The sequence below is a fragment of the Cygnus atratus genome, chromosome 6, assembly GCF_013377495.2.
Source record: "Cygnus atratus isolate AKBS03 ecotype Queensland, Australia chromosome 6, CAtr_DNAZoo_HiC_assembly, whole genome shotgun sequence".
In the NCBI taxonomy this organism is placed as follows: domain Eukaryota; kingdom Metazoa; phylum Chordata; class Aves; order Anseriformes; family Anatidae; genus Cygnus; species Cygnus atratus.
Window position 1 is genome coordinate 22,471,939 of NC_066367.1, and position 23,959 is coordinate 22,495,897.

The following is a 23,959-nucleotide window of genomic DNA, read 5'->3' on the forward strand; positions in this document are numbered from 1 at the left end:
CTCACACTACAATTCCTCACAGGCAGCACTAAACAATAACTGGAAAACCCTATTGCAAGTCTGTGCAGTAGTTTGGCAGAAGTATTTCTTTAACAGTTCATGGTGGTATTCATAACAGATGGCTCATCATTTATTTTTTTTTGTTATGATTTATTAAATCTGTATTATGCTTCTTTGTGTTTCTAGTTCTTTGGTTTTTACTGTCTACATTTGCATTCTTTAATAAATTTAGATTGAAAAGCCTCAGAACACAATTCTCTTATGAATATACATGTGCTACATAGTGATGTGGGCCTCTCAGAGTCCCTTGAAACTGTGCAGTTTGCATAATAGATAACAAAAATAAAGCATTGTCACACAGAAAATAAAAATTGAAAAGTGCCGCTGTTAAGTTGTAACTTTAAAAAAAAAATAAAGAGGACAAATATTTGTGAAATTAATCTTAAAAATAAAAAAAATCAACAAAATTTAGCAGAATAAGAATGATGATAACTCTGCTTCTACATAACATCTTCTAGAAATGCTTCACACTGATTTTCCTTTGCAAGGTGTTTACAGTTTAGTAGGTAAATATCATTCTCTCCATCTGACTGAAGTCAGAGAGGTTAAATGTCAGTTTGCCTAAGATCACTTAGAAACTCAGTGGCAGAGACTAGAGTATAATTCGCAATCATCCAACATCTTGACTGATGTTTTGCCTATATATTCTCCTTTTTAAAGAAAATTGAAGAATCTTAGTATTTCTCTTAGAAGTGTCAAATGCTGTTGCTGCCTGTGGTGTTGCAGAACGTATAACAAGAGTAAACACATTATCCAGTGAAGCTTATGGCCAGTGTGCTATACTGCACATCATCCCAGTTAGACTCCTTGACACTTCACCTAGAAACACGATGCAAAACAGTCTTTTGAACACAGCACAATGTTGTTCCCCAGTACCAGGGAGGTTTTCTTGAGGGGAAAAATATTAGAACTGTCAAAAAAAAGTGATCACAAGCAGCGTGATCGGGTTTAAACTGGATCCGCACTACTTGTGGTGGAATGGATTTTTTTTTTAATTAAAAAAAGTAGTAATTCTGGTGCATCCCCTTCTTTTGCTTCTGCTTAACAGAACAGCATCCATTAGTAAATTCCCGTTATTCCTAAATATCTTTTCATTTCAAATCCAATGAACCACTGTTATCAAGGAGAAACTAAAAATTATCAAACATTTCAGAATGATAAATCTGTCTAAAACTGTGAATTTATGACAGTTATTTCGACCTCACTCCATAATTTATGGGAACTGAAATATAAATCCCCAGATTGCAGCCCTTCTTTGTAAGTGCCATCTTGAACTTGTGATCTTAAAAAATGAATACATGAACCTAAAAAGAGCAAAAGATGTTCACCAGCCCTATCTGTGTGAAATACCCGAAGCAAGATTCCGGAATCAGTCTTTTTGAATGAAGAGTCTTCTAGCTTGCTGCAGCACTGTTTTAACTGTAATAAACAGGAATGCAACGGAAAAGATGTAAAACAGCAGTTAGAAATGCATTCCTGTTTTCACCAGATAAAACAAGTGTGCAATGGTATGTCATCAAGGTTGAATACCCCTAATTTTTTAAAAAAGAAATACCATTACTGCTAGTATGACTTTTGCTACTTACAATAGTGTTGTAGTCTTCTCTTTGCCAGGAAGCTTGGCTTTACATCACATGATGTCCCAAGGTTCAGAGACCTTTTGACACTACAATACTTGGGGCTTGATTTCATGCTGGATGTCCCAGTGCTGCTCATTACTCTTAAAAACATTTTGGTCCCTAAGTCACCTGTATTACAATCCAAACTGTGAAACGAGTTTCACTGTCCGGAAGAGAAAAGTTGATAAAACAACTTTAAGTACACTAAAGTCTTCCATCTAGCCAAGGTAAATACAGGCTAGTTAACACTGGTGTCTGATCCTTGCAAGGATGTCACACAACAGCAAAAAGATAAATTCATCTCATGTTCAATCAGTCTCTATTGAAATTACCAACAAGAAAACCAATAATGTGCTCCTTTTTTATGTGTAACTGTGATTTTTTATTTGAGAAATTATATTCCATCTTCTTTCTCATGATCCAGCAAACAGAAATAATTACATAATGAGTGTTTGTATTTGATTCCCATTGCATTAGAGTAAGCAATGTAGAAATGTAAAGTTCTACATTGCATTATGAATATGAAACTCACAACCAGTCAGTCTCTCCTGTAGTGTGTCTAAGAAACCAGAATGGAAAAGTTGGATCCATTTTTTCCCTGATCACTTTTATACTGCAGTTCCCTTATTTTGCCTGAATATTTTTGTTTCACCTACCTCAGTCTAAACCAACTTAAAAATAAATGTAATTTAACTGAAAGTACAAGCCGGGTTTCAGGGGAGTAAGTTCAATTTACATTATATGTTGCTCTGAAATGAAGCACACTGGCTGGAATTTTCAAATGACTACAAGAAACATGTGAAGTAAACTTTATTGTTCATTTTGTGTAATCCATTTCCTTCATTATTTGAAAATCCAGCAGGAGAACATGGATATAAATTTCATAAATAGCAGTTGCCTTGCCACATATACCACCCTCAAATACTAGGAAAACATTCTAGTCAACTAACAAGGTGGGGGTCTGAAAATATTAAGACTGCTTAAGAGATTTAGTAATGTCTCTGCTTCAGGTTGCTGTCAGCTAATGTGTTTAATCCATAAAAAAAAAAAAAAAAAAAAAAAGCTGACATTTTGTTAAGTGCAAGACCCAGTTACAATATAAAAAATAGATTAACAGCCTCTACCATCACCTCAGCATGGCGCTTAATGGCTGCCTGAAGGTACCATATAATCTTCTGGATGGTTTAATTGTTTCTTTTTTCACAAACTAAGAGGACGAGAGTGGTTATTAACCCTGGTGTTCTCACAACATTTTCAGAGTAGAACTTCATTGAATAAAAAGTGCAACTTGGATTACCAAGGATAGGATCTAAGGTTTATACAACACTTGCTGTTAGAAAGCTAAACAGAAAGAAGTGTGTTGACCCTTATAATCTTACAAGATTATGTTCAAGAAGCATGAAATTCCTCAATTTTGTACAAACAGAAATCTCTAATCCTGAACTACTTACTGCTAAAAAATAAAAAATAAAAGCAGAAAACATTGCTGACAAGGTATTTCTCCTTCCAGTCATAATTTCATTTCAGCATAGTTACTCATTTTAGTTACTTTTGAAAGGTCTGATTTTCTAAACAGCATTATTTTTAATTATCAGGGGAAAAGGAATAAGTAGAAGTAACTGGTGGAAAATTGGCATAAGATTTCTTGAATATGTCACTTGACCAAATGGGAAGTAACTGAAGGTTGTCACCATCTAATGTTTGTTCATGGGTCTGTGTAAAATTAAGTGATGATCTGAGTCCCATAGGATTTGGAAAGCATTTGCAGCACAGAAGGCAATAATTAGCATCATTGCTGACGGTCTCTATAACTAGGCCAAGCATTAAGCAGAGGCAAAAATGTAATTTAACTTTTTGTTCTTAAAGGTTTTATTCCTTCATGTCAGAGTTAAGTGAGACTGGAGGAGCAGCCAGAAGAAGTTTGTTTTATCTGGTGCCCACTCTATACTTGTTCTTTGCAACAAAACAAACATTTCAACTTACAAAGCCAGCAAATCAAGCAGTGCATACAAACATAATCTCTTCCAAATGAAATTGAAATTGTACTTAAAAAACACCAACAGATAACAAATCCACTCTTGTAAAGGAATGATAAAAAGCTTTAGTCATTGGTGTTGAAAGTTGAAGTGAAGCAAAAGGCAGTACTTCTGTGGAACCCCTCTTTGTCACACCATTAACTATGCTAACTGTAGCCTGAATAAAATTTGTCCATGCTTGAAAGTTTTTCACACCACAAAACTCAAAGTGGAGATAGCTGTCAAGTATACTAACAGGTCTTTCTCCAACTGCTTGATTTCTGGTTGCATAAGCATTTTGTAATGAGTGTAGCCTCTTTTGGAGTGTATTTAAGCTAATGATAGTAGCTTTGCTTTGAGAGAAAAATACTACATCACAGCAAGAAAAGTCTCTCACTGGCCATGAACAGACTGGCAAGGTTATCATGTGGTAGATGAAGGAATTTGATGATGTGTATAATTATGAAGATTTTATGGCACTTAGTGGGTGGTACAGAGAACAAAAATCAATCTACTGTGTAAAATTGTCAATGAATTTATTGAGCCTGGCAGAGGTGATGAATTCCACAGAAGTTCAGTCTACCAAAACACTAAGGAATTTAAGTTTAATCCTTTTTAAGTTTGTTACTGTATTTGCCAAGTTTACTGAAAGTGGGAATAGGTACACTGCCCTGATTGTTGACATGCTATATTTCTTTTTCTAGGTTCTATCCTTAGGGGCTGATGTTCTACCAGAATATAAACTCCAGACACCTCGCATCAACAAGTTTACTATATTGCACTATAGTCCTTTTAAAGCTGTCTGGGACTGGCTCATTTTGCTGCTGGTAATATATACTGCCATCTTCACCCCTTACTCCGCTGCCTTCCTTCTGAATGATAGCGAGGAACGGAAGAGAAGAGAGTGTGGATATTCTTGCAGCCCACTGAATGTTGTAGACTTAATTGTGGATATTATGTTTATCATTGACATTCTAATCAACTTCAGAACAACATATGTAAACCAGAATGAAGAAGTGGTAAGTGACCCAGCAAAAATAGCAATTCACTACTTCAAAGGCTGGTTCCTAATTGACATGGTTGCTGCAATACCTTTTGACCTGCTGATTTTTGGCTCTGGCTCTGAAGAGGTAAGCTTAAATAAATGAGAAATCTTAAATCTTAAGTTTTGACATTAGTACAATGATCTGTGTATCCAAATATATATTTTTTGCAACTCAATTAATAAGCTTTTTAGTAGTTCCATCTTTTAAATTAAAGCTAAAATTAAATCCTCCTTAGTAGAATAATGTAGAATATTGTCTATGTCAAGGAATATTGTCTTGTCAATGCCTTTCATTGGCAGGAGAAAAGTTGAACAATTCCATTTCTGATTTTCTATTATATCAAATTTGATACTACCATTACAAATAATGACATATATAACAACTATAAAGGATTTGTTTAAATATTTTTATTTCAGAACTTTTATTCCTTTGGCTTGCTGCTGATTTTGTAAAAATTGCCCATAATGCATAAGTATTGTGTTGACATTAAAGTATTAAAATAAATTATCTCTGTTCAAAATCTTTAGATCAGATGTTTACTCAGTGTAAAACAGTGTAGTTGAAGTGCAAAGTATGCTAGTCGTTGCCAGTTAACAAAAAGATTTGGCTGTTGTCAATTTTATCAAGAATATGGACTACCAAAAGAAAGAAAGAAAAGATTATTAATCTTGCCAGACTGACAGCTCGCATGACCAATGTCTTCACCCTATCTGTAGAATGGGTTAACAAAGTGCTCAATATATGCATCTCAAAATTGCCCAAAGGTGTATATAAAACATACACTGTATTCTTGATGCCTGACCCAGTTCTGCCTCCTTCCGAAGAATTTTTATTTAATTTCAGAAGGTCTAAAGTAATAACATATTTTTTGATGAAAACTGAACTGACAAGTAAAGAATTGCAGTTTTTCTTTTCATGATCCATAGAATAAAGTAGTTATTTTTTTTAAAAAAAAAAAAAGCAAACCCAGCAAAATATGATTGTCTCTTTTCAACAGACAGAAATCCATTTTTTTTAAAATATTGGTTTGCACATATTGACTTACAGGAAACAGAAAGTTTTATTGACCATATGTACCTCTCCTTAACTGAGGAGAGAAAGGTGAAAACACCAAATTAATCAGCATTCTTAGCATGAGCTTTGATTGCATACGTCTGTGTCATAATATAAAGAATATGAAAACATTTTTCCATTTGAAAATGAATTCCTTTGTATAAAAGTCAGTTACTGTGCCAGCAATTTTTTTTATGTCTGCCCCAAAAGCCTGAAGTGAATTCTGAGTGTACACTAGCTATTCTCACAAATTACACATAAACTTAAGAAAGTATTTAAGGGTCAATGCAAAACAACTGGCACATGTCTATACACACCTTGAGAGTCATGTGAGATTTTTTCAGTCTTAAAAAAATTCAGAAGTAGGGTCAGTCATGCTTTTCTTAAATTCATTTTCTCAAAAATTTTTTAATGAAAATGTTTTCCTGTGTCCTGTATTTATAAATAAAGTGATCTAATTCAGAAGTCATGGAAATCAATAAGAACATTCCAATCAATTGTGATATTCCTGTTGACTTGAACATGAGCATACATACTTAAGGTAAATGAGTAATCTGGAGATGCGAGTAGGTAATACCATGCAGTCAAAATAATGTTTTTTAAATGAATGAAATAAGAAGAAAAAGAGTAAAGGACAGAGGGAATATGTTGCTAGTTCTCTTACCAAAAGAAAACTTTTGTATTCAGAAGGTGACTTAAAAGGTCAGAGATTCAAGAGAAACTGTCTGCTCACCTTTTGCATTCATTGTCTGGGATACATCTCAGTCTTTCAGGATTTTTTTTTCTGCATTTTTGATAGCACAGGCACATGAACAACAAATATACTGACAATGGCATTACTTCTAACTTGGACCATATCATGCCCCTGCAAGAGTGGTCTGCTTCCCTCTCTGATCAGTGAGCACTCATCACTACCAAAAATTCTGTTCAGCTATGGGAAGTGTGGAACAGCATGAATTACAACGGTGATCAATTCCAAAGCTCAGTGAAGGAGTGCTTTTTGGATCATCATCATACCCTAAACATCATCCTACCACCCCTCCCCTGCTACAGAAATCCTCAACAGTAAAGTGCCAGGTGCTAAACTGATGCTAAATGGATAGCTTTAACATAAGATAATATTAAAGATTAGTAGAAGACAGGTGCATTTCTATAGATGAGTAGCTAAATATCAAAACCTGGAAATTATCAGAAATTATTGGAACAAGTAATCTCTTTCCAGTGGTTTGTGGGGACAGGACAAGGGGTAATGGGCACAAAATTGAGCACAGGAAGTTCCGCACCAACATGCGAAAGAACTTCTTCACGGTGAGGGTGACGGAGCACTGGAACAGGCTGCCCAGGGAGGTTGTGGAGTCTCCTTCTCTGGAGATATTCAAGGCCCGTCTGGACACCTACCTGGGCAGCCTGCTCTAAGGAACCTGCTTTGGCAGGGGTGTTAGACCCAATGATCTTTCGAGGTCCCTTCCAACCCCTAAAATTCTGTGATTCTGTGATTCTGTAATGACATTTTCGGTATTGCAGATATAAGTAAATTAATTATTTATTCTCTCCAAACCTGTTAATTGAAGTTTCACTATTGGGAAAAACTAGTTTGTTTACCTAAGCAGCAATGAAACTATATGCATTATGACCAGTTCATCATGCCATAATGACTTCTCTCTCATTCATGGTATTGAATATGTCGATCACTTTCTCTAAGCCTCTACTTACTGCAGTTTTGCTTCCTGTATAGCTAACTATAATATTTCCACAGAAATCCCTTTTTGATAGTTTATTTAGAGGGAGAAAATGTAAAACTGTTAGAATGAAGCCTTTTTCATTTAATAGATTTTTTTTGCTGTCATGAGGGTTCCCTCTTTTATGAAATAGCTCTTTTTTTTACCTAGAGATTCTTCAAATAAGATCCCCATGAACAATTGTATTGAACAGTCATTTTGTTAAACAGCATAAGCTCCAAAGAGAGGTCTGTGTGTGCTCACCCAGCTTTAAAACACCTTGATATCAAACCAAGTCTAGAAAGGGCAGGAGATAATAATCCAAATACCGCAAGCGGCACTATCTGAATGCTTCCATTTGAGCTATACTTTGTCAGCCATAGGAAAGCAACAGAGTAAAACAGTTAACTTTCCAATTTCTAAATTGAGAACTAATAGAATTTAAAATGAACTTTCTTCTGTTTAAAAAGACTCTTAAAATTATTATGGCTAGTAATAAACTATTGCCTTTTGTGTGTGCATGTTTTAAATATTAAGTGACATTCCTGATATTTATGAAGATAAAATAATGGATACATAGACTTTTTACTTTCTATTCTTTTGGTAGTTTATTTTTAATTATGCTGCTCATCTCAGAGAAAAACAGAAAAAGAAAAAAAAAATAGAAAACCAGAGTTTCTTCCCTTTCATCTAGAACTTACTGCAGTAAAAGATACTGACAAATGATGGTAATGGTTTCAACAACATAATTTTCATATTTTTTGTTTTATTTGAGGTCAGACATAACATTCAGCTGAAATATAAAAATAAAAAAAAACTATGAAGGCTTTCACTTTTTCTGTTTCTACAAATAATAGTGATTAAAACTATTTTACAGAACATAATTAAACACATCAACAGGAAAACTGCTGCCTTAGGACATAAAAATAAATACATTGAATGTATTGGTATATATTGGTATATCCATTATATTCACAAAATGTAAGGGTGAAAGTGTCTTCTATTGGTAGCAATAGAACAAGAAAATAGATGGGGTTTGGATGAAAGGGAGACATATAAATCAAAGCACTCACATTCCTCTCTAAGTTTTGACATGTCCTCACTTATATAGCATATCTGATAAAGCAAAACAAAAAGAAAAGTCCCGCAGTTCTAGAATTGGAGACTGAACCTGATAGTCCTAACTGCAGCACCACCGATCAATGGACTTTAACATCTCCTTACCCCATCACCATTTAAAATAAAAGCTAAATTCTGGAATGTGTTAGGGATTTGTATCAGAGAGAAAAGAGTTAACTGTACTTGATACCATACTACTCATGCTTCATAGATTTATTTGCAGTCTGCAAGAAGGGTAGAATGATGGTAATTGTTTTACCAAAAAATTTTAGGTGCAAGAAAATATTGAGAAACTGAGGACCTTACAACACCAGGAAGCTGGAAAGAACCCTGGCAGATGAAATACCGTGTAAGCAAGTGCACATTGGAAGAGACAGTTTGAGCTACTTGTACACATCAGTGGGTTATTTGGTTGAAAAAAGAGACAAATAAGAGAGGGCATTAAAGACATATGCATTAATGATAATGGATGTTATAAAGAAAGAAAAAAAAATCTAGAGCAAAAGTAAGGATTTCTCCATCAGTGAGAAAGTCACCAATTGTAAATGACTTTTTGCAGAGAGGAGGTTCAGGCTAGGGTTCCTCCTAGGGAAAAGTTCTTCACCAAGAAAGTGTTCAGGCACTGGAACAGGCTCCCCAAGAAAGTGCTCACAGCAATGAGCCTGGCGGAGTTCAAAAAGTGTTTGGACAACACTCTCAGACATAGGGCCTGATTTTTGGGTGGTCTGGACAACACTTTCAGACATAGGGCCTGATTTTTGGGTGGTCCTGTGTAGGGCAAGGAGCTGGACTCGATGATCCTTGTGAGTCCCTTCCAAATCGGGATATTCTATGATCACATGAAATGTCTTCTATGCTGTTACTTAGCTCATGCAAAGAACCATGTAGATGTGAAAGAACCATTGTAGGCATGACGTATGGCTTTTATTTTTTATTTTTTGTTCTATTACTAGAGTTTAAAAAAAAATCATTTACACCAGGGGAAAAATATCTATTTATATATTATTAACATTTGAAAAATGAGCAGCAGTTCCTCAGGCACATCATGTCTCTTTTACTGGGAGGTGTTCTGTCCGCAAATTTATAGTGTCTGCACTATGAATATGTTAAGTTATAGGGTCAAAATCTTTACTATAAGTCTATACAGAGTCTGCAATTTAAAGTATTGTTCTTAACAAAGTTATTAAGAACAAAATATGGCACAAAGATGATCGTCTCGAGGAACATACGTGGATGAGGATTCTTTCATTTAGGACAGTTTTGCTTTCAAACCATTGCTGAAGCAATTATTACTTTGAATGTTTTCTTAAAGAAGTTGTGTTATTTTCTCACTGCACAATAAAAAGATAAAGATTATGTATTTTCACACCCTTCTGAAATTATCAGTTATTATTTTTCTTTCCTTTTAAAAAATAAAAAATAAAAAATATTATACTCTTTTGGGGAACTTTTATATGGGAAGAGCTGCAGTCGTAACTAGAATGAGAATCGCTATAGAGAATTACTGCCATATACATATATACACTTCTAATCCAGGTCTCCGTTCTGTACTATAGCTGGAAAATATCAAAAGTGTTTTGAAAGGACAGGTAATGCAATAACCAAACAGGGCAAAACTATCAAAATTATGTTGCCTATATTGGTTAAAAAAAATATTAGGTTAGCAGAATGGGATATGTAAACGTAACAGAGAAATCTGCATTGGTCTTTTTTACTTTTCTCAATAATTTGGTTTATTTGTGGTAAATAAGTACATTTGAGAATCTACAATGTATCTTTCCACAGAATATATTTAAAATTGATATTACCCTAAAACCTTCATATTGGTAATAAATCTTACCAATAAAGAAAAAACTTCTTCAATGTCTGTAGGGGTTTTAGATTCTGAAAGCATTTAAATATTCTGTGGTCTTAATGAATTCCAGTTTGTATATACAGTTAAGTGCCTTAGGTAAATGGAATGCTGTTTGCACTGAATATATTATAGTGGGGGGAAATTAACCTTTTTCCATCTTCTACCATTCCATATTCACAGTTTCAGTAGTTATGAGATTCTTATATACTTCCAGCCTGCAGTAAATGTTGCTACTGAAATAAAATAATAATAATAATTAAAAAAAATCCTGATGCTGGGTATCCAGCAACCCTTGAACTTGTCATCCAAGTGATAAAGCCAGGTATGATGAAAATAGGGCAGCAAGCAATTCAGAGAACAGAGAATCATCAATCAGGTTGCTATTTACAGATGTTAATTGCTGGAACTGAATGGGTAAAGCAGACAGAGTGGACTTCTGCCTCCTTGTGTGCCGTGCTGAGTGAAGTATTCCCAGCACACCAAGGAAATTAAGCTGCATGAGGCATACTTCTGACACCAAGTACGTCTGTCCCTGTGCAAATGACACATCAGAGGCAGACTGTACTTTGTGAACTCTATATCCACACGGAGAAGTGGACAGCATATAAAAGCACACCAAAAACTGTGGATCATGCTTTCCACCTCTACTGTCAGCAGTATTTCCGAGTCTCCACTGAGTTAAAGGAAGCACAAACTCAAGATTAGTTTCTTGATAGTTTAAAACATATCTGGTTCCCTTCAGTGCTGATTTCACCCTGCAGACCTGGAGTTTGCTTGTGTTATACACCTCTGGCATATACCAGGTCTCACACGGGTGCAGTATCTAAGCATGCAGCTGACATTGAGGCTGCATAATATTACCCAGTCTTATCTTAAGAATGGGGTGGAACATTGTTGACATGTTTGGGATTCACAATCTACCCACAGATCTTTTTAAGGGGTGCTGTAAGAAAATGTTGCATCTTGCATAGTGTAAAGATATAACTACATCTGTAATAGAATGGTTTCAACAGCCTCACTAGGACAAATGTTATCTTTTTTAAAGTTTACTCTTGTCATTAAAGGGTCATAAATATTAAAGCCTGTCCTACCTTACAAAAAAATAACCTAATGACGATATTCACATGCTGAAGCTCAACTTAGGCATAGGTTTTTGAAGGATATGTGGTGTCTCAGTCTATTGAGGTCACAATCAATAAAACAGCCTTCTTTATAGAAATTCCCTATGAAATTATTCTTTGTGATGTTAGGTTAACCAGAGTGTTACCCAGTTTTACTGTATATTATCCTCTTGCTCATTTACTCAGAAAATACAGACAATTAAACATTGGCTTTGCTTGCGTATTTGTCCCATGTTATAGTGTTTAATGTGTTTTCAAGGTGCACACTTGATAAGGTAAATGACTAGAAGATAGGTAGTGGTGTCACAAGGATGATTTTTACTTCATTATTAAACAATGAATGGATTTTAATTCAGCTGCCAGTTCCTTCATTTTTGGCATCTCTCACTATCACATATAGCCGTGGTTTAATTAATATTACCACTAAATTTTCAAAATGTATTGTTCTAATATGAGAAAATTACATGTTATAAATATATTCAGCTTTCTGCTGACAAATGCAGCCAAGAAAGCATCTGTTTTTGTTCCAAGGGCTTTGGAATTTTACTCAGAAACATGGTGAATATACAAGGATTTAATAAAATATAACTACAAGTCTAGTAGACATTGAAAGAAAGCTTCCATGTGATGCATACTACCATCAGAGTGTTTCATACAAGTCAGAAAACTTTCCCAGTTATTAAGTGCAATGTAATATACATGCATGTTAAAAAAGGAAGTAAAAACATTTTAAATGTACCCTGACACTTACTGTACTTTAATATATGCTTAGATTTAATGGTAAGAAAATGGTAAAGTTATTTTTGAAATACAGTAGTTATTATTTACGTTGTCAATGTCTTTTACAAGGAATTTGAAAGTATTGCAAAGCTTCACAGATTGATTTGAAAATTGTGAATTTATATTACTAAGCATTAGATTTCTTTAGAAAGATCAGAACCCCAAAGGGACTGCAATCAATCATGATGCTGATTGGCACTAAAATGCTTGGATATTCCTGTCCTATATCTGACCCATATTCTTTTTAAAATGTGTAGTACTTTTATTAGTGACCTCTACCACTACACCTGCAAGTTGCAGAATGAAGGATGTAGAGAATATTAATCTGGAGTGTGGCAACAGTAACCTTTCCATGATTTTCTTTGCATAATGGCTCATCTTCTTTTACCTGAGTACATTGTTCTGAGCATTACAGACAGAAACAATATTTGCAGAACAAGATATTTATTCTTTTGGGGTCATTTCTGCTCTATTCCTCTTCTCTTCTAGAACATGTATGGCAGAGCATTGTAAGAAGTCTCCAAGTTAGGATCAAATAGTCACACACCTTTGTTCAAATACCATAAATATTAACTACCTACAAGGCCAATGATATAATTATGAATATTTCCAACAACTTAGAAACTTTAGCATACCAAAACGTCATTGATTTAATGGATCATTTAAATCCATTAGGGCAGATTTAAGAGACCAGATCAAGAATAATATTCAAAAGGAAAGATGATCACAACTGTCAATATATCTTAATTTAAAATGTGCATTGCTTATTGTTTTCTTCACTGTTTTTGTAATGAATTTGATAGAAAATGCAATGAATTTGTAAGAAAATCAATCAAGATGACATTGAAAAGGGTTACTTTACTGCTTTTGTCTGTTCCCCAAAAATAATGGAATTTGCACTGGTTTACTCATGCCAACTAATTGTGAGTACGTTTGCTAACAGGGAAAATCTTTTTCAATTTATATCTTTTTTTACAGACAACAACATTAATAGGTCTTCTGAAGACAGCTAGACTGCTGCGTTTGGTGAGGGTAGCACGGAAATTGGACAGATATTCAGAATATGGTGCTGCAGTTCTGATGCTCCTTATGTGCATATTTGCACTAATTGCACACTGGCTTGCTTGCATTTGGTATGCCATTGGAAATGTAGAAAGACCTTACCTGGCACATAAGATTGGCTGGTTGGATTCTTTAGGAGAACAATTAGGAAAGCATTACAATAAGAGTGATGCAAGCTCTGGACCATCCATCAAGGACAAATATGTTACAGCACTTTATTTTACATTCAGCAGTCTGACAAGTGTAGGATTTGGAAATGTGTCTCCAAACACCAACTCAGAGAAAATCTTCTCCATCTGTGTTATGTTGATTGGCTGTAAGTAGTTTATTATTATTACTATTATTATTGTTGTTGTTGTTGTTATTTTGCGGTGTTTGAGCAAATAACAAAGTCTAAGCTAATAAAATTATAAGCATGCAGCTGGAGAGGCAAATTCCTAAGGAAAGCAACAGTTATATGTGAAAATATGTTGTGATGACTCATGCAGTGTCAGGAAGCCTGAGGTATCAATGTTTCTTAGATTATGCTGAACCAACCTAAAGTGGTTATTAGAAAAAAGCTACAGTTTTTTAAGGTCTATGAGCATGTATCTAACTAAATGACTTTTTAAATATTTTTTTAAACCCTGAGATATAAATTTATGTGTACTTTCTTACCTCTGCCCTTTGTTCTTAACTTTGTACTTAGCCTTAGTTCCTAATTCTTACCTCTACCAAAGTATGTAAAATCAGATGACCCTAACTTACAACAGCAAATTCAAGGCTACAAATCTCCAAAGAAAAATATTGCCATCTTGATTACCATTTAATATTTAAGCTTCTTCTGCAGAGTTGGTTCTGATATAATCAAATAAATAAAAAGCTTCAAGTAATTCAAATCCACATCTTTGAAAGTGTTACTAGTCTTGCCTGAGCTGTTATGTCTACAAAGTTCACTACTGTGCGCTGTTGCATCACCTGCAAAACCCAATGATGGAACTTGAGCATATTTTGTTTCTATTTAATCCAGCATTAATGTATGCGAGTATTTTTGGAAACGTATCTGCAATAATCCAAAGACTCTATTCGGGAACTGCACGGTATCACATGCAGATGCTGAGAGTAAAGGAGTTTATACGCTTTCATCAAATCCCTAATCCTCTGCGGCAGCGACTTGAGGAATACTTCCAGCATGCGTGGACGTACACCAATGGCATTGACATGAACATGGTATGTTCTTCTCGTTTTCAGGCATGGGTGCTGAAGAATAGATAAATGGATGTGAATTTAGAAAGTGATCGTGAGTTTTCATTATTTAACTTTATCAGTACGAGTTTTAGAAGATGGATATATAGCAATTATTGAAAATCAAGCCATTTCAAAGTTGGCATTAAAACGTTTAGGTGCTTAGATTATTACAAGCTATAGCAGAAATCTGAACTCTTATTGTGCATAGGAAAATGAGAATTGCAGTGGACTATTATAAGCTTAAGACAACAAAAAAAAAGTGGGCTTGCTGCATACATAGGTGATTCAGAAATTTGTTTGTTCTTTGGTCTGATTTTCCACTACCAGTATAAAACAATAATACCTTTATTGGTATCTATAGCATTACCCTTGTAGAAAGCCTGCAGCCATCAACTCTTTTACAAAATCCTATCATGTAATTTACATCAGGTATATTGGCAGTGGCTGGAAGAAAGGATCAGGCAGATGGGTCAACTGCTCTTTTCAAGAGAAATGCTATGATCATCCAAACACTTCAAACAGTAGCTTGCTTGCATTCATAATCACATAATTCTGTACTGAAAGTCAACACAATACTACTAATCATTCAGCAATCCACAGAACCTCATTTCTAGGAAATGGCAAGGTACAAGACTTTCTGTTCTTGAGGTTTGATTTTAGGGATTGATTAAAAAACCTGTAAATGCTCCTTATGTAGAAATATTTGGCCAGCTAAAAAAACAATAACAATTTTCTAATGAGCAAAAGTAAGCATCTATATTTCTGGCTTCTTTTCTGAAGATAGCAGCTATTTTTCTGAAAAGTTGACTTAGTTTTGAAGACACTGAGAGAACAGAGCAGCATAAGTATCTGTGAATCCATGTCTCTGGAGGAGTACTTTCCAGAGCTATTCTGAGTTATAAAGACTTTGCAAAGCTCTCCAAAAAGTTGGTAAAAACAATAAAACTCTATAAATTCTGGTGACAATTTAACTAGAAATCAACCTCCCAGATTTTGACAAATTCAAACAGCTTCCATGTGGCATCCATATGTACGTTTGTGAATAAGACTGTTAGAGTGGTATACTTTTCTGCTGTAAGCAGAAACTATAGTCTTGGTTTAAAGCTTTTATAAACCTGAATCAATGACAGCCTGACTTTATGGTTACCATTAAGTAAAGCAGATCTTAAAAGTAAGACAAAAGCTTAAATATATTGGGCTTCACCTCCCACTTCCACAAGTGTCCCCCCCAGAGGGATATTATGCCCAGCACAGAATAAGGATATTTGTATAAGCCTCTGCTGGGGATTACTGCAGTGAATGGCAGCAACAGTAGCTTCATCCTACATAGCACTGAAAGGCCTTAATTCCCTCCGATGGCAATGGGAGTATGGGATACTCAGCACTTTGTAGGATCAGGCCCTTAAGCTGCAGGTGGGTGCAGCCTAAGCCTAAAGTAGTTTATTGAATTATTTCTGAAGATATTACAAAATCATGTATGCCTTAACTAATTCATTACCACTAATGGATGTACAAACACCTGTTTCGCATGAAATAGTAACTAAAACTGGATGTTGTCAGGTTAAACTTTGCATAATGCAGGAATTGGTGTAATGGAAATAGTCTTGGATTTGTCATTAATGTGAAAGAGTAACTAAATGGATTTAATAGCCCATATTCTGAAGTATGATTGTGAGGCAGTATGGAGGCTTTTTTTTTTAAATAAAATGTGAAAAAAAATCAAGTTTAGCATCTTGTTATGTTTTATCTCTTCCTGAGTTCACAATTCTAACCCTCAGGTTTTATGGCACTTAATTTTCATAAAATGTGAGTTTGAATATATTACACTTAGTGCAAGGATAATATGACAATTGTCTGATTTATTTTGTACTTATGAAAGATTTATCTCTTTCCTGTCTGCTTCATACCTAAATACATGGAATAACACCACCCACTGGTAAGAGCAGGAGGTATTTATATCAAATTTAATTCCAGTATAAAGTGTGGAGAATATCCATGTTATCTGTTGGGTTTAGAGCTTGTTCAGTGCTTTCTAATTTTAATTGTATTTTTTTGCATGATGAAAGGGTAGTTAGCAAAGGAATATAGTCCAAGTAGAATCAGATGTGGGGCAAAATGGCTTCTAAAATTAGGTATTAAGAAAAGCTAATCTAACCGCATTTATTAATCACTGTTTTACCCCACAACTCAAATCATGCTTTTCTGCCCAAAAAAGGTCATGTGCATATTGGTTTGCATTAGATAGTTGCTCTGTAGGAATGTCACTGACAAAGTTGCCATGCTGATCATTCTGCATTATCCTTTGTGTGAATGCTCTTAGTTCCAACCATATATGCATGTTAGCACAAGCATCAATGAAGTTTTCTCAGCTATAAGCCATGTGCATATGAATGGACTTGCATGTGGTATTGAGAACTTAATTTTGCATGAAATATTTGCATTTACACACCAAAGGGCTAATACTGCCCTCAGACAAATGTGTTTGACTCCTGTTGATATTTACTAGGAGTTTTTTACAAATATCTGAAGGCAGAATTTGATCCAATCTTTCTTTTTCATTTCATTTCATTACTGAAAATTGAGTAAAATTAGAAAACTCAATCCTCTTTCTCCTTTGAAATACGAAATGCATGAATAACTTACTATATATATATATGTACAGACCATGTATACACATACACATATATATATGAAAATAATACTAGAAAACATGTTTCAAAAGATGCTTTTAATTATCATCAGTAGTATACATAAGAAATCAGGAAATGTGGAAAAAAATATAAACTCAGGAATAATACTTTATTAAGACTACATAACCTTGCTTTCTTAAACAAAGTCCTACACTTTACACTGAAAATCAGAAGATAATATATTTTTTTTTATTTGAAATGGCTAAACTTAAAAGTAGCTTTAAAAATTTGCTGTTGAAATATCCTGAGAACATTGCTTATTTGTACATTTGTGCCCCTCCACTTCATTTCTACATCTCTTTGATTATGTTTCATTGCATAATGTATTTTGATAAAAAACAGTTCCACATAATTATGCATGGACTGGATAAACAGGATTTGGGATTTATTTTAATCTGGATAAAAATCTTGAGTCTACAGAATAAGCATAATTTAAATCATATCCCTGTGGTATACACTGGCAAAGTTAAATTCCAAGAAAATTATTTACAGTGTATATTGTTTCATGAAATAACTCACCAGTCTCAAAGATTCAATTACTTTTCTTTTTTTAAATTATCCTGTTCTGTTTTTCCTAAATTCTCTTTGCCTTCTTTTCCCTACTTCATTCCAGCATTATCAGTCCAGCACTGATAATAGCATGCCTGTGATGCTTTCTTTAAAAAGATAACATATTTAGTGTTTGAGATCCTTTTTTAAGTTATGCATGTATTATTTATAAACTCCCCCTTTCTTTCCATGGATCTTCTGTGCATCAGAATAGCTTTATTGGTTTATTTTACCTTAAAAAAAAAAAAAAAAAAAAAAAGTTCAAAGTAAATAATTGGGACAAGTTTAGAAAGTGTTTAGCCAAATGTAAGTTAATTAAAATTTTGGATGCAGGACAGATGCATTTTTGGTTTGGGCTTTGGTACTATGAAAGGAGAGAGCAAGTCAACATTTTTATGTATAAATTTATGGAACCTTTCTCTAGCAAGCATCCAGGCAAATGGTTGTTTTTACACTTGTAACTGGCTTCAGCCATCAAGCAAGTACAGCAGAACACACAGCTATCTTGAAAGTTCAGAACCAGCAATGCCACTTTATCAAATAAAGGCAGGTTCATCATTGCTTTGGTAAGGCTTCTTTTGTAAGAAATTGGACACTGGTCACTGTATGAAACCACTACACTTTGTAATTCTTGCTTTTGTCTCTACTGTAATCCCTTCTTATGACCAAAACAAATCTACCAATACAACTATTGCCAGCAGTATCTTTGAAACAGAAAGACAGGAAAGTAAACTAAAATTTCAAAAATAGCAATGTTGCTTATAACATCAGAAGAGTAATCCAAATTAGAAGTGTTTGGAACAAAAACTAGTAGTACTTGGTTACACAGAGGGAATATGTAATCACAATGAAAAGTGGTACTGTTACTTGCCTCTATGTCATGATGGAAATCATACGACATAAGCTTACCAAAAAGTACCTCAGATATGAGGTATGTAAAGCTGTTTGTTTATGTAAAGCTGTTCTTTCTTTTTCTGTAACAAGACTACTTAAAAAACATGAATGACTACATTTAATCAAGTTATGGGAAAGAAGATCTCATATAAACAATATGAGGTTCAAGAATGTCAATCTATTTGCAAAGTGATCTTTTAACAGTTTCTTCCTGAATAGTATTTTTTGGTCTAACGTCTCAAAACAAGAGCAATTAATAATTTTCCAACTATCATCACCGTATTTTTGGAAATACGTGGATCTGGCTTACTTCCAGCTTGTACAGACATTCACCTTTTCGTTTGATGAAAGAGTGAACTTCTGAGGAAGCTGAAATCATTTTCTGTCCTCTTCATCCAGAAATGTAACATCTCAGAAATCACCTTTCAGATGTACTCAGAAAGTTTGGTAAGACAAAGAATGATCCACTGCAGCTCCGGTAATTTCACACAAATCTGTTTCATGCCAATGAGTGAAAGCAGAAGAAACTAATTCTTGATAAGTTTGTCAGCCATCAAATCTCATTGAAAAGTGAATTAGCACATCATCACAACTTCTCTCTCAACTGTTGTAGGGACCTCCTTCATACCCTGCCAAAAAAATAAAATAAAATCTGACTGCAATATTTTCTGGTACAAAGAAGAATCATCAGAAATAATTCTTATTCTTTGTAGGAGTCCAAGAGCTGCTGAAACAGAATTATCACCACCTGTGACCTTGTTTATTCTTTTCTAAATGGTGAAAGCCCTTGGAAATACTTCAGCCTTCTGCTTATAGAAATACTTGATTTCCATAATTAGCTATCACGGAAATAGTAAATTCTCTCTAGAAATAGAACTAGGTTGAATTACATAAAGGCTTTGCCTAGATGAAGCTGCTATTAAAATCTGAAAGTCATATCTTTATAACAGAACTAAATCCTGCACTACTCTTTCCCTCTTGAGGGGACAGCCACTAGTGGACAGAGATCCTAATTCAAAATCTATGCAATTTTTCCAGCTAAAGAGTTTCAAATAATGCTAAAATTATGTGGGAGAAAGATAAAAACTGGAGACATAGGTTATTTCACCAAATATATTAATTACCATGAATTAATTTCACTCATTCTTACAGAACACAAAGAAAAATGTTAATTTTGAATATAAATCCTCATTAGAATGATCTCTCCAAGGCATGGGTTTGTTCCCTGTGAGTAGTTCAAAATTTCTTCTTCAAACTGTCCAGGAACTTAATTCAGTAGTAAGTGACACCAGTGTCCTGAGATTTGTATTATGCAGATGGGATCTAAATAGAGAATAAGTATGTGTGGTTGAAGACAGAAAGTATCTTTATTCCAGCTTCTTTGCATCTTTAGCTGCTCAATTTTTTGCTGGGTTAGTTTTTGGTTGGAATAGTTTCCCAAACCATTGCAACATTGGGCAGTAATAAAGAGGTAATGTGGGGAAGGACCAGGGTTTCAGTTTATTCCGTTTTAAATTGTCATCTGAACTTGAGAGTCTACCTTTATCTTTCTGTCTATATGCTGGGTTCTTTCCCGCTCATAAGTCTGGCTTTGATCCTAGGACAAGAAAAACTTAGCTCAAATGAGTTTCAACAGGCCCCAAACAGACCCACGACACTCTTTTCTCTCTTGCCCTCTTTAACTGCTGCGTGGCATTTAATGTTTGATCCCACCTATTCCTCCAACAGAGGAAATGGATGACAGCTGAAGATTGTATGCAGAGTTCAAGGAATATCTTTGATTACTGGACTGCAGGGTCTGGAGCATCTCCAATATTAGCAAAGGCTAAGACAGCTTGGACTGCTCAGCCTAGAGAAGAGAAGTCTCAGGGGGATCTTACTCATTTGTATAAATGCCTTAAGGAAGGGTGCAAAGAAGATGGATCCAGGCTCATTTCAGTGGTGCCCAGTGGACAAGAGGCAATGGGCACAAACTGAAACACAATCTTCCTATCAGAACATCAGGAAGCAGGTTTTATTACTGAGAGTAACTTGAGTGCTGGCACAGGTTTCCCAGAGAGGCTGCAGAGTCTCCATCCTTGGAGAGATTCAAAAGCTGTCTAGAAATGGTCCTGGGCAATCTGCTGGGGGGGGGGCTGGAGCAAATGACATCCAGAGCTCCCTTCCAACCTCAAACATTCTGTGATCCTATTGATATAGGATGTGATGATATTTTGATGTTTAATGATGAGTATTGTAGTTAAGATTCTGATTTACTTCTCCTTTGATGTTGTCTAAATATTTTCTGTGGGACAATACCTGTTCCAGAACTGAGGAGAGAAAAATATAAAAATTGTCATGAATCTTATCTTTTACCTCAACATGTCATGAATCTTATCTTTTGCCCCAAACATTTGCTAGTTTTCTGAGGTTAATACGTACAAATGTTTCTAATTCTGGTGTCACAAATGTGTCTGATACCTGTGTGAGTGATATTTAATTGTCATCTTGTAAAAGCGTACTTGATGCAGCTGGATTCCCTCTCCACATATAAAAGACTACGTTCTTCAAGGCAACATTAATCACGTCCCTACTATCATCTCTAAATTTCAATTGTGAATTCCACATAAAATGTTTTATTTCCTTCTCAGTGATACTTTCCTCCTCTCTAAGCATGTCAAATAGATAAACCAAAATTATTTGACATGGAATAAGTTTCATTCCATACAGGAAGAGGCAACTGTACTTCGACTCCATAACTATCAAAGAGAAACAACAGGAGCCTTTGGTCACAGCATCATTTTTTTTTTAATTTTATTTTTTATTATTTTTTTTGGTGAGCGGTGGTTTGAGAATGTTTTCCTTCTTTGTTAAATTTCTTTTTAGAACATCTGAGTATCTTCAATTATGCATGAATTCTGATTCTAACCATGAGATTCTAAGACTTTCCTCACCAGGGCAAGATGGAACCACTATTAAGGCGATATTGACTGTAACAACAGAAACATGGCAGGAAAGAATGGAGCAACTGAAACCTAAACTTGTATAAATCTTTATTCAAGTGATTTATTTGTTTTGGATTCATCATTGAGAATAATGCTATTTTAAAGTGAAATTCCTAGCTTTATAATTTTCAAAATTTTAAACTCATTTTGAATCAGTCAGTCCTGCATTCATATAATTTCACGATTATTTTGGCTTTTATTTTTTAAAAAGTGTGTATTACATTTTTCTTGTTACACTGGAATATGAATTAAATGTGTTTAAAAATTCAAAAAGCTTGCAACAAATAAAAAGAAGTGAAATACCATATTTAGCTTTGTATTATTTTTAAGACAATCTCATGATTTTGAAGAATGGATGGACAATTTTCTAATATTTAGAGTTGTCAGTATGTACACACGATATACTGATGTTGATTCTCACATTGTTAGAACATGATTTTTCAATGCAATTTTTCCTGCTGTACACACACAAAGATATTTCTGAGAATCAGATAATTCCTTATTAACACAAGCTAAAATTGGTGAATAAGATTTTTTTTTCTCAAAGTAATGAAAATCTGAATATTGGAAATGTACACGGAGGCTTGGATTGACAAGATGCTGTCCATACTGCACAACATAAAATTTAGTTTGGAAACATCTTATTGTATATATCATCAGCTATGGGACTTGGATTTGATACCTCACTGCATACTATGTGAGCAATATGGTAAGCTCCTTTTAGTAATGTAGTATATAGCAATGTTTTAACAAATTTATCTTCAAAACAGCTTTTTTCTTGCATTTCCAAGCTTATTTTAGTGTAGTAATCTCCAAAACTCCATTGAAAATTAATGTTATTTGGGTGCCTGTCACCATTCCAAACATTTGACAGTTGTGGTATTAAGGAGTAAATGTGCTTCCTCTCTGATGTATAACTGTTCTAGAGTGTAAGCTCCATGGAGCAGGAACTTTTTCATCACAGATGCTTGAACTGAGGATAGTATCTTTCAGATGTTATTGGTATTTAAGTAACTATTAACTAATATGCGATGATTTTAGAACAGTTTCATATTAAGCATAAATTAGTTATGAAAATAATTGTTTCTTAAAGATATCCCCAAAGTATCTTCAGAAATATAAACCAACACACATGGTCTGCATGTTTTTTGCTTAATGGTAAAGTGCAATCCCTTGATAAATGAGATAAACAGAAGCTGATGTGAAAAATGAATACAATTTATCCTAAACTGTACTCCTGAGTTCCTAACCATTCAAATACCATTTCTTGTATCTCTGAATAGAAAATGCATTTCCTATTTTACATCCTATAAAAAATGGAGCTCTTCTAAATTGTATTCAGATACGGTTATAAGAAAATAAATAAATAATTCAAAATAGGTCTTTTTTACTGACATGCCTTGAGAATAACTTCAAAATAAACACCTGCAACTTTTCCCCAGTTGTCTCATTGACCAGACAAATTTAGTTATCAGTTTCTCATTATCATTCAGTAAATAAATTGCTACAATCCACAGTGCTTTTAATCAAATGTAAGTACATTAAAATTAACAGAGTAATTCCGTACTAATATATTTCTAGTAGTGTAAGAGATGTCAAAAACAGAATGGTAACATAGAAACTTTTCATTTATCATGTTTTCTTTTGCTTATTGTTGTTGAATGCTGGCTTTTTCTGAGGATGTATTAATTTCATGTGATAATGCCCTATGACTCACAAAAGTTTTGTATGTATGTGTGTTATAACATTGTGTTTGTTATTTCACAGCATTGATTTCCATTAGCAATCATAGAAACATTTTAAACTCAGTTAAAAGTACTAATATTTCATTTATAAATCATAGCTTGGCTTGCGTGGAAAAAAGCCTCATATCAGAAATGTGTTCATCTTCTCCATTAGCAAGAGATGTGAATATATTTATGCAAGAAGAGTGAATGCACAGACCTTTATTGTGCTGACGTAAGAACAAATATAGCAACAAATGAATGCATCTTGTATATATTTTTTTCTGTGCAGGATACAGGATAAACAGAAATGAATTGATAGACTGCTCTAATAACAAAAAGTCACATCCTGTTCACATTATTCATGACTGGTAGCATCAGTTCATGTTCTGTCCTTAGAAATATGCAACAGATATAGCCTGTCCCATTGCACTTCCAGGGTA

General features: G+C 34.4%; 1 protein-coding gene across 1 annotated transcript in view; it reads left to right on the forward strand.

The window, feature by feature from the left end:
- The window catches only part of KCNH7 (potassium voltage-gated channel subfamily H member 7), a 221,047-nt gene that overhangs the window by 166,212 nt on the left and 30,876 nt on the right, over positions 1 to 23,959 (forward strand). The window contains exons 7-9 of the mRNA XM_035571085.1: positions 4,399 to 4,824; positions 13,365 to 13,764; positions 14,458 to 14,657. Coding sequence (XP_035426978.1) covers positions 4,399 to 4,824; positions 13,365 to 13,764; positions 14,458 to 14,657 — 1,026 coding nt within the window. The remainder of the gene's footprint in view (positions 1 to 4,398; positions 4,825 to 13,364; positions 13,765 to 14,457; positions 14,658 to 23,959) is intronic.